General features: G+C 43.5%; 1 protein-coding gene across 1 annotated transcript; it reads left to right on the forward strand.

The window, feature by feature from the left end:
* Window positions 1–4,911: 4,911 nt before the first annotated feature.
* LOC137356782 (probable G-protein coupled receptor 139) lies at window positions 4,912–7,214 on the forward strand. The gene is made up of 2 exons (XM_068022541.1): window positions 4,912–4,981; window positions 6,313–7,214. Exons 1-2 carry the CDS (start codon window positions 4,912–4,914, stop codon window positions 7,212–7,214), a joined length of 972 nt encoding a protein of 323 aa, XP_067878642.1.
* The last annotated feature ends 5,372 nt before the right edge of the window (window positions 7,215–12,586 follow it).

Here is a 12,586-nt window from a genome sequence, read left to right on the forward strand (position 1 = left end):
GAGAGACAGACAGAAATATATGGACAGTGAAGTAAGCATACACATTGAGGCCAATATTAAAAGTAAATTAAATAATTAGAGTTGTGGACAGCCGAAAATAAATCAGAAAGAGTCAGAACGAAAGCACGAGAAAGGACTTTGTACAGAAACTGAGAAGAACAAAAAAAAAACACGAAATACTGACAATACTGGAATTCTGATACACAGACTGACAACGCTGTAAAAACTCAGCAGGTCATGAATCCGAAATGTTAATTATGCTTTTCCCTCCACAGATGCTGTCTATCCAATGAGTATTTCCAGCATTTTCTGTGTTGAATATAAAAAATGACTGCAGCATGCAAAAGGGAAGAGAGAAAAAGATAGTTAATGCGTTAAAATTAGAAATAGAAATAGAGGCATAGAGTAAGGTATCCAGGTAGACGACAGGGAAAGACAATCTTGTGGGCTGAATGGTATATGAACAAGTCTATAGAGAAAGAAAAACAGAAAAATGAATACCACAGATTAAGAAAAAGAGAGGGAGCTTGTGTGTGAGAAAAAAACATTGAAAAAGGTACAGAAACAAATATAGAAACTGAGAGAGGCAGAGGAGAATGTAAACAGAAAGTGAGAGATCCACACAGAACATTACAAAGACACGTATCAACAGAAAGTTGCCGAAATAAGTAGTCAATCACAGAGAGATAAAGACAAAGAAATAACCTGTTCAAGAGAGCATCAGGCTGAGAAAAGAGCCAACTTGACAAAAAAAGGAGATGGATATTTTCCAGTCTACTAATGTACAAAGCAATTCATTAAAAAAGAGATTGTGTAGTGCTTTATATATTAACATATCTCACACAATTTACTCAAGGATTTTCTTCTGAAGCCTTATGTAGACAAATGTGTTATAGAAAAGATTCACAACAATGTTTCCAGGGAAGAGGATCTTCAGTTATGGAGATTGTTTGGAGAAGTTGGGACTGTTTTCCTTGCAGAAGAGAAGGTGAGAGTTGATTTGATGGAGGTTTTTAAAATCACGAGGGGTCTGGACAGAGTAGATAGGGATCAACTGCTCCCATTCGTGGAAGCATCGAGAATGAGAGGGCACAGATTTAAAGTACGGGTAAGAGAAACAAAAGGAAAAAGTTTTCACCCAGTGGGTGGTTGAGGTCTGGAATGCACTGCCTGAGTGTGTGGTGGCAGCAGGTTCAATTCAAACATTCAAAAGGGAATTGGACTGTTATATGGAAAGGAAGAATGTGCAGGGTTACGGGAAGAAGGCGGTGGAATGGCACCAGGTGTGCTGCTCTTTCGGAGTCGGTGCAGACAAGATGGACCGAATGGCCTCCTTATGCACTGTATCAATTCTGTGATTCTATAGTTGTTGCACATCTCTGTGATTTCTCTGCAGATTTGTTCCTCGACATCCCTCTCACGATTTGGAGTCTATAGAATACCACCATTAGCGTGTTCATCCCCGTTTCACTTCTCATCTGCAAGCAAATGGATTCTGTCTTTGCTCCTGAAAGACATCCTCTCTTTCTGTCACCACACTGAGTTCCCCAATCAGTACTTCCACTCCAACTCCCCTTTCTCTTTCCCTATCTTGTCTGAAAATGTATTTGCTTGAACATTAAGCGTTCAGTCCTCACCATATTTTTTATTTTATTTTTATTTTATTTTAGAGATACAGCACTGAAACAGGCCCTTCGGCCCACTGAGTCTGTGCCGACCAACAACCACCCATTTATACTCATCCTACATTAATCCCATATTCCCAACCACATATTTAAGCCACGTTCCCGTTCTTGCCACTAAATCATATTCCCACACGGCTAATTTTCATTGTAGGAACATCCGTGCCACACAAGTGTCAGGCTATGATGATCTCCAATCATGGAGAATTTAACGGTCTTGCCTGGACATTGAACAGCATTAGCATTACTGATTCCAGCAACATCTTGGGGGATTACCACTGACGAGAAACTGAACAGGAGCAGCCACATAAATACAGTGGCGACAAGAGCTGGGCAAAGACTGGACATTCTGTGGCGAGTTTCCTGACTCCCCAAATCCTGTCCACCAACTAGAAGGCACAGGTCAGGACTGTCATGGAATATTCTCCACTTGCCTGAATGTGTGCGGTTTCAACAGCACTTAGGAAATTGGATATCATCCAGGACAAAGCAGCCCATTTGATCTGCATCCATATACCATCTTAAATATTCACTCCCTCTAATACCGAGTCACAGTGACATTAGTGTGTACCATTGTGTAAGATGTAATGCAGCAACACACCATGCCTCCTTCAACAGCACCACATAGAGGGACACGGGCAGTAGACGCATAGCAACAGCACCATCTGCAAGCCCACACCCCCTCCCCAACAAGCACACACCCTCCTGCATTGGAAATATATCATTGTTCCTTCTTTGTCGCTGGATCAAATTTCTCAGACTCTGTCCCACACTGTGAGTGCAGTCACACCAGACGGACTGCAGCAGTTCAAGAAGGCAACTCATCGCCACCTTCTCATGGCAATTACAGACTGATAGCAAATGCTAACCATGCCAGTGAACATGCCACAACCTGTGAAAAAATATTATGCAGCTCACGAACCTCACTTACCACAACCTGTGCGTTTACATACATACATTTTAAACGTATATTTGTTCTCCTCGTATCCCGTCTTAGTCTGTTCCTATCTAATATGGGATCGACTCCTTTTCTAGTACTAGCCGACTCTCTCACTCCTTTATGCTCAGTGAATCTACGACCGATGGATCAGATCTAAGCTCTTCAGTCCTGCCACATCCCGTCATGAATGGTGGTGGATGATGAAACAACTAACTGGAGGAGGTGGCTCCACAAACATCCCTTCCTCAATGATGGGGGACACCAGCACATCAGTGCAAAAGACAAGGTTGAATCATTTGCGTCAATCTTCAGCCAGGAGTGCCGAGTAGATGATCCATCTGGGCCTCCTCCTCAGTTCCCCAGCATCACAGTCTTCAGCCAATCCGATTCACTCCACGTGATATCAAGAAATGGATGAGGGCCTGGATACTGCAAAGGCTATGGGCCCTGATAACATTCCGGCAATGGTACTGAAGGGTTATGCTCCAGAACTAGCTGCATCCCTGGCCAAGCTGTTCCAGTAAAGTTAAAACACTGGTATCTGTCTGGGAATGCGGAATGCTGCCAAAGTATGTCCTGTACACGAAAGGATGGACATATCCAACCCAGGCAATTACCACCCGATCAGTCTGCTCTCGATCATCAGCAAAGTGATGGAAGGTGTCATCGACAGAGCTATCCAGTGGCACTTTCACAGGAATAACCAGCTCACTGACGCTCAGTTCGGCTTCCTCAAGGGCCACTCAGCTCCTGACCTTATTACAGCATTTGTACAAACAAGGACAAAAGAGCTGAACTCCAGAGAGGAGGTGAGAGTGACTGCCTTTGATATCAAGGCAGCTTTTGACTGAGTATGGCATCAAGGAACCCTCGCAAAATTTGAGTCAATGGGAATCAATGGGAAAAGTTTCCACTGGTTGGACAAAGGAAGATGGTTGCGGTTGTTGGAGGTCAATCATTTCTGGCCCAGTACATCACTGCAGGAGTTCCTCTGGGCAGTATCCTTGACCGAATAATCTTCCGCTGCTTCATTGATGACCTTCCATGCATCATAAGGTCAGAAGTGGGGATGTTCACCAATGATTGTACAATGTTCATTTGCGACTCCTCAATTTCTGAAGCAGCCCATGTCCAGGTGCAGCAAACCTGGAAAATATCCATCCCTAGGCTGATGAGTGGCAATTATCATTCGCATCACATTAGTGACAGACAATGACCATCCCAAACAAGAGAAAATCTAATGTTCAGTGACATTACCATCGCTGAATGCCCCATCATCCTGTGGATTGCCATTGGCCAGAAACTGAACGGAACCTGACACATATATACTGTGGGTGCAAGGGCAGGTCAGAGATTGGGAATTCTGCTGTGAGTAACTAACCTCCTGAATCCCCGAAACCTGTCCATTATCTACAAGGCACAAGTTAGGAGTTTGATGGAACACTCTCCACTTGCCTGGATGGGTGCAGCTCCAACAACACTCAGGAAGCTCGACACCATCCAGGATAAAGCAGCCCGCTAGATTGCCGCCCATCCACCACCTTCAACATTCACTCATTTTACAACCAATGCACAGTGGCAGGATTGTGTACCATTACACGATGCACTGCTGCAACTCACCAAGGCTCCTTAGACAGCACCTTCCAAACCCGCGACCTCTGCCAACTAGAAGGACAAAGGCAGCAGATGAATGGGGACACCATCACCTGCAAGTTCCCCTCCATCCTGACTGTTAACTATATCGCCGTTCCTTTACTGTCACTGAGTCAAAATCCTGGAACTCCCTTCCTAACAGCACTGTGGCTGTACCCGCACCAGATGGCCTGCAGCAGTTCAAGAAAGCAGTTCACCACCACCTTCTTAAGGGCAATTAGGGATGAGCAATAATTGCTGGACTGGTCAGCAATGGTCACGTCCCATGAACGAAATAAATATGTTCTTGATATGAATACCCGATGATAATATTATAATAACTGTAAATAAAAGCATTCATTATTGTTGGATCAGTCCTGCCTGATTCTAACTTTTCACCTTATTCTCCAGAAATATCTGATTAAGATAAGGTCCAGGACTTTGAGATGTTCCTGCTATCCAGGAAAACATTTACATCGGAGTGAAAGCTGCTGATGTAAAGTGTTTGTTCAAGTGACTGTAACTAATGATCATAGGGAATACTGTGTCATTGGAGAGTTTTCCCCAGTATAAATCAGAGCCCATTAGCACATATCAGCTCACAGTGGCTACCGGAGCTGTGTTTTGCAGATATAGAAAAATCACTTTCGCACAAAAATGGAATATCCAGTAATGCTTCAGATCGAACGCATTTTCTATCCTGCTCTTGCTGTCTTTGGAGTTCCCGGTGAGCCATTAACTCAGCTGTTAATGGTGTAAATTGGTGTTAACTGGACTGGTGTACCTGCCATGTTTTAATCGCTGATTTTTTTGTACAGCTGCCTGCTCTGTTCCATCCTGTTGACAGGTGGAATGTTTGAAGACTCTGCACTTTCAATCTTGTAGGAATTCAATTATATCTCATGTGATCGTTTTGCATCCAACTCTGATAATCTTACCGGATTATTCCCTGCACTGCATGCACTGTGATCAAGAGTCGGGCTGAGAGCGTGAATCATACCATCAGAAGTTGTTAACAGTTTTACACAGTGGAAATTAGTTGTTCTGAATTGCTTGTTAAAGAATGTGTTTTCAGTATTTGATATTGAGCTAGCGCACAGTCTCTGCTTTACAAGAAGATAGAGGATAGGATAATTACATACTGAGTGTTGGTGTAGTGGCAATGTCTCTAGACTAGTAATCCAGAGCTCAGGCTAATGCTCGGAGGGCAGAGGTTCAAATATCACCACGACAGATGGAGAAATTTGAGTTCAGTTATAAATCGAGAAGTAAAAAGCTAGTCTAATGGTGATCATGAAACCATTCTCGATTTGTTTTAAAAACCCATCTGGTTCACTAATGTCCATCACGAAAGGAAATCTGCCGTCTTTACCTGTTGTTGCCTCGCTGTGACTCCAGACCCACAGCAATGTGGTTTACTTTTAATTGCCCTCTGAAAAGGCCGAGGAAGCCACTCATTTCAAGGGCAAATAGGGATGGGCAATAAATGCTGGCCTTGTCAGTGACGCCCACATCCCACAAAACGAATTAAAAAAGAACAGAGTGCAGGTGAGTGACGTTAGGATTGATCTGGAAGAGAAAAGGACCTCTTGCAACCCAATCCGTAAGCCTCAAAGTCTTCACCCCGGGAATCCACATTGATGTTCTGTACCAGCTCCTGTTGGCTTTCTTAACCCAGATCAACAAACCATATGAACCTCCCCCTGCCCCTTCACATTTGTGGACAATAACCAGGAGTCAAGCTGAGGATTGGACCCAGTCTGTTCCCCCTGTATTAAACCCCTTTCCCTTTCCCGATTGCCACTGCACCCTCACTCAGCCCTTACAGTGGATACAGTGATCATTTATTCACTTTCTATATCGATTTCTGAATCCATTATTAATAATTGTGTTTCAAACATTTCTCTGTGATCAGCACTGCCCAGGTAAATCACTCAGTTTGTAACAATTAATGCAGTTAACAAACTTAAAAATCTCACCTCAGGTCCTGTCAAACTAATGTTTTGACTCCAGATCTGATCAGTAATTTATCTGCTTCCTACTCTCTCTCTCTTCCAGTTAACTTGCTGGCGATTGTGATCCTGTCCCGAGGAAATTGCGGTCTCTCCAAATGTATCACTTGCTATATGGTTGGAATGGCAGCGTCTGATCTCCTGGTTGTTATCTCTGAGCCGATATTTTACAGGATTGGACAGATGTATTTCCCAGATTCATTCCTGTTCATTACTCCCGTGTGCAGTTTTATTTACTTCCTAATTATTACATTCACAATAGTTTCTGTCTGGCTTACAGTCGCTTTCACCTTTGATCGATTTCTGGCAATTTGTTGTGAGAAGCTGAGAGCAAAATATTGCTCTGAGAAAACAGCTGCAATGGTTATAGGAACTGTAAGTGTGCTGGGCTGTTTAGTGTCTGTTCCCTGGTACTTTAGATTTGAACCTGAATATATAATTGATAATGTCCCCTGGTATTGCATCACTAAACCGGTCTTCTTTACTTCCACTGCATGGGACGGATATGTTATCGTTTGTGTCATTTTAGTCTCTTGCATGCCGTTCTTTCTGATTTTGTTGCTCAATGTTCTGACCACCAGGCGTATTTTAGCGGCCAGCAGATGTCGCAGGGGACTCCGGGGCTGCAGCAGTGGAGAGAAGAATAAGGACTCAGAGATTGCGAATCGAAGGAAATCCATCATCTTGCTTTTCAGCATATCTGGCAGTTTTATATTGTTATGGGTGACGCATGTTGTATTTTATATTTACCAGCGAATTACAAAGATGTTTTCTTACTCGGTCACAGACCCTGTTTATGTCACTGAAGTTACAGCCAATATGCTTCAGCTTCTCAGTACCTGCACAAACACCTGTATTTACGTCTTGACCCAGAAAAAGTTCAGAGAAGAACTGAAGAATGCAGTGAGCTATCCACTCAAACTAATTGTTAAAATAGTTAAGTCATAGAAAGAGCTGAAGGGTTTCAAGCAATACAACTAAATTCTATCTCATACTCCATTTTATACCTTTGCCCACTCCCACACTGGATTGGAAGTACATGTTATATTAGTTCCAAAGTGTCTTGAAATGATCTTCTACCTGATTCTCATATTGTATATATAAATTATGCATGCTTATCTCGGTATAATTCATTGAAAATCTGACCTATTGAAGTATGACTTGCTCTGCAGATGGTGCCTGAAATGTTTATCTATAATGCAGGACATATGAACTCACCTGGTCCTTCAACTCAATGGCCTCCCTGTACTGACAGCAAAACAAATCGAAACCTGATTAGAAAGGGTACTCTCTAAATAAACGAATGAGAGAAGGAGATCGATAAACATGGAGAAATGATATACGACCTGTCAAATGAATGGTTTACTAGGCCATTTCAGAGGGCAATTGTGACTCAACAACATTTCTGGGGGCTGGAGTCACCTGCGGGCCAAGCCAGGTAAGGAAAACAAATTTCCTTCCCCAAACCATTGAGGAAAGGTAGATAGATATAGATATAATAAAAAGATAAGAACAGGAGAAATATGAGCAGGAGTAGACCGTATGGCCCATCGAACCTGCTCCACCATTTAATTAATTATTGGCTGATCTTAGACTTCAACTCCATTTTCCGTCCAGCTTCCAAATCTCTCTTGATTCCCCGAGAGACCAGAAATCTGTGTATCTCAGACTTACTAAACACCAAACGATAGGAAGGATCTGAGGTTCTGATCAACAGTGGAAGTGTCATGGCCAGTTGAGGAGAGGGTCTCATGCTCCCCTCACACCCTTCCTCCTGTTTGACCTCAACAGGGTAAATTCCTATTTGAAAACAGTGGTTGTGCGAACAACCCCAGTGTGTGTTTCACTTTTTTTTTATTCTAATGTAATTGCAGAAGAGTTAATCGGGCAGTTTTTCTTAAGTTTAAACAAGAAATAGGTAAGTTTGTTCTATTTAAAACTCGGACACGATTTAAAAATGCTAAAAATACACTACAGATTCACACACACATTCACACGAGAGTAAAATACGCACACAAATAGTTTACAGTGGGAAACAGATTTGGTGGTTGGATTAAACTCCAGAATAAATGGAAATTGAATACAGTTTGTTTATCTAATAGTCCTCAGCAGAGCAAAGGGTCACCAAGACGGAAATGGAAGAGGCATTGAACAAATATTTTTTGTCTGTCTTCACAGTAGAAGACACAAGTTCCTACAAGAAATAGGCAATAACCTAGGGGCTAAAAAGAGTGAGGAAATCAAGGATATTGATATCAGTTGAGAAAACGTGTTGGAGGAACTTGAGGGATTAAAATCTGACAAGTCCCCGGGACCAGATGGCCTCCATCCTAGGGTTCTAAGAGAGATAGCTGCAGAGATATTGGATGCGCCAGCAATGATGTTCCAGAATTACTTAGATTTAGGAGTGGTCCCACCAGATTGGAAGCTGGCAAATATTACACCACTTTTCAACAAACAAGGTAGAAAGAAAACAGGGAATTACAGGCCAGTTAGCCTGATATCAGTCATTGGGAAGATGCTGAAATTACTATTACAAATTCTTAACACTGCACTTGCAAAAGCATAGTCTGATTAGAACAAGTCAGCCTGGTTTTACTAAAGGGAGAACCTGTTTGACAAATTGATTAGAGTTTTTTGAGGATGTAACTAGTAGGGTAGATAAAGGGGAATCGGTAGTTGTAGTAGACCTGGATTTTCAACAGGCATTCGATAAAGTGCCACACAAAAGATGAATAGACAAGATAAGGGCTCATGATGTTGGGGATAATATATTAGCGTGGATAGAAGATTGGTTAACAGAAGGAAGCAGAGAGTGGGCATAAATTGGGCATTTTAAAGTTGGCAGTGAATGGTGGGGTACTGCAAGGATCAGTGCTGGGGCTTCAGATATTTACGCTTGTTGGCCAGGGGCTGCAAGAAGTACTGAATCTGTAACAAACTGCTGCACAGCTTGTGAACTAAAGTAACCTGAACTCAGACACTGGCCTGTGCTGTTCAAAACCAGTTTGAACTCATTAATTTATGTGAAAGACAAGAGAGAGAGATCGCAACAATAGAGCCTTACTTGAACACGGAGTGATACCGGGGTCTTTGGGCCTGGGCCAATAAGGAGAAGATACGAACGAGGTGAGCAGGCCTAAACCAAGAGGAAAGAGACAGCACAGCTCGAAGAGATAAGAAAGATAATAAGTATGGAGAATTTCGGGCATAGAGCCAGCGAGAAACTCTGGAGATCAACCATTGCAGAAATGAAAGACCCTGCGTCAGCAACGCGGCGACGACATATAAGAGATAGCGAACGGAACGCCTCGCCAGCATCAGCTCTCCCCTTTTACGGGTATTATCCTTTGTTTTCTGTGATTAGGTCAGGGAAGGTCAGAGGACCCTAGAGGGTGTGGGTATCGATTCTAGCTAGCTTTGTCATTAACTGTATAACCCAGTTTGAGTTGCATGCTTTTGTCTACCCAAGTGTATACGCCTTATTCTTACACTGTACAACAACATGAATAAAGTAAATTGATAGTTAAAGAAAGGACTGAGTTTCCTCCTCTTTGTACTAAGCCATTAACCGTAGCCGGTGGATTAGGTGGAGGGTGGCTCTCATGTAACCCCGATATCCCAAACACCATGCCTGAGCCTGAATTAAGAGGACTTAGTCCCACGTGACGGCCAGGATCAACTGGGTAAAGGGAATAAAGGGGCCAAGGGGGAGTTGACTCTGCGCCACGGTTTACACACTCTATATTAATGACTTAGATGAAGAGACAGAGAGAAATGCATTCAAGTTTGCTGATGATACAAAGTTCGGTGGAAAGGTAAGCTGCAGGGAGGATGGAGAGAGGTTGCAAAGAGAAACAGACAGGTTAAGTGAGAGGGCAACAAGATGGCAAATGGAAGATAATGTAGTGAATTGGGAAGTTGTTCACTTTGGTCGTAAAAATGGAAAAGCAGAATATATTTTAAAAGGTGTGAAACTGGTAAGTGTTGATATTCAAAGAGACTCGGGGGGTACTCGTACAAGGAGCGCAGAAAATTAACATGCAGGTGCAGCAGTCTATTCGGTAAGAAAATGACATATTGGCCTTTATTGCAAGGCGATTGGAGTAGAGGAATAAATTGTACTATTTTTTCTACAGATACAGCACTGAAACAGGCCCTTCGGCCCACCGAGTCTGTGCCGAACATCAACCACCCATTTATACTAATCCTACACTAATCCCATATTCCTACCAGACATCCCCACCTGTCCCTATATATTTCCCTACCACCTACCTATACTAGTGACAATTTATAATGGCCAATTTACCTACCAACCTGCAAGTCTTTTGGCTTGTGGGAGGAAACCGGAGCACCCGGAGGAAACCCACGCAGACACAGGGAGAACTTGCAAACTCCACACAGGCAGTACCCGGAATCGAACCCGGGTCCCTGGAGCTGTGAGGCTGCGGTGCTAACCACTGCGCCACTGTGCCGCCCTTGTGTCTTACTAAGATTGTACAGGGCTTTGTTGAGGCTGCACCAGGAATACTGTGTGCAGTTTTGGTTTCCACATTTAAGAAAGGATATACTTGTACTGGAGGCAGTGCAGTGAAGATTTACTAAATTGGTCCCAGGGATGAGGGTGGTGTCCTATGATGAGAGGTTGAGTAAATTGGGCTTGTATTCTCTGGAGTTTAGAAGAATGATAGGCGATCTAATTGAGACATACAAGATTCTGAAAGGGTAGAAGCTGAGAGATTGTTCCCACTGGTCAGGGAATCTAGTTCATGGGAACACAGTCTCAGTATAAGGGGTCAATCATTCAGGGCTGAGATGAGGAGAAATTACTTCGGTCAAAGGGTTGTGAATCTTTGGAATTCTCTAACCCAGATGATGATCCATCATTGAATACATTTAAGGCTGGGATAGATAGAGTTTTGGTCTTGCAGGGAATCAAAGGATATGGAAGAGGGGAGGAAAGTGGAATTGAAGCCCAAGATCAGCCATGATCGAATTGAATGGCGGGCAGGCTCGATGGGCCGTATGGTCTAACTCTGCTCCTATTTCTTCTGTTCTTGTATGTTTGCAGTTTTCAACACAATTCAGGTCTTCTCACATACTGAAGCAGTCCATGTCTGCATGCAGCAAGACTTGGACAACATTTAGGGCTGATAAGTGGAAAGTAACATTTGCACCATCCAAGTGCCAGGCATTGACATCCTCTAACAAGAGAGAATCGAATCAGCTCCCCTTGACGTTCAATGGCATTGCCATCCCTGAATCCCCCACCATCAACATCCTGGTGTTACCATTATCCAGAAAATTTACTGATAGAGCCATATAAATAGTGTAGCTACAAGCGCAGATCAGAGGCTGTGAATTCTGCAGCGAGTAACTCACCTGCTGACTCTCCACTGTCTGTCTATCATCTGAAAGCGACAAGTCAGGAGTGTGGTGGAATACTCTCCACTTTCCTGTATGAGTGCAGCTGCAACAACACTCAAGAAGCTCAACACTATCCAGGACAAAGCAGCCCGCTTGTTCGTCACCCCATTCACTATCTTAAACATTCACTCCTTCCTGCAGCAGTGCACCATTACTGCAGCCTGTAGTATCCACAAGGTGCATTGACCCGACGTGCCGAGCCTCCTGCGACAACACCTTCCGACCCTGCGACCTTTACCATCTAGAAAGACAAGAGCAACAGACTCAAGGGAGTACCATCACCTGCGAGTTCTGCTTCAAGCCCCACGTCGTCCTGACTTGGAATATACTGCTATTTCTTCACTGTCGCTGAGTCAAAAACATGGAAGTCCCAAAGTGCGCTGTGGATGTTCAATTCCACAATGACAAACAATCTCAAGAATGCATACTTATCAGTTGTTCCACTACACTTAGTGAGCTACACTAAGTACAGTTTTCTACAGGGACAGATGCGCCCAGTAGTACATGGCCACTGGAATCAAGCATTCCAGTCTGGTTAGTGTCCCAGTCTCTGAACACTTCTACAGTGACGGGTACACCCAGTTTTTTTTTATTCATTCATGCGATGTGGGCATCGCTGGTTATGCCAGCATCTTTTGCCCATCCCTAATTGCCCTTGAGAAGGTGCAGGTGAGCTGCCTTCTTGAACCACTGCAGTCCATGTGGGGTAGGTACAGCCACAGTGCTGTTAGGAAGGGAGTTCCAGGATTTTGAACCAGTGACAGTGAAGGAACGGTGATATAATTCCAAGTCAGTGTGGTGTGTGACTTGAAGGGGAGCTTGCAGGTGGAGGTGTTCCCATGTATTTGCTGCCCTTGTCCTTCTAGTTGCTAGAAGTTGCCGTTTGGAAGGTG

This window comes from Heterodontus francisci, chromosome 46 (genome assembly GCF_036365525.1).
Source record: "Heterodontus francisci isolate sHetFra1 chromosome 46, sHetFra1.hap1, whole genome shotgun sequence".
Lineage (NCBI taxonomy): Eukaryota > Metazoa > Chordata > Chondrichthyes > Heterodontiformes > Heterodontidae > Heterodontus > Heterodontus francisci.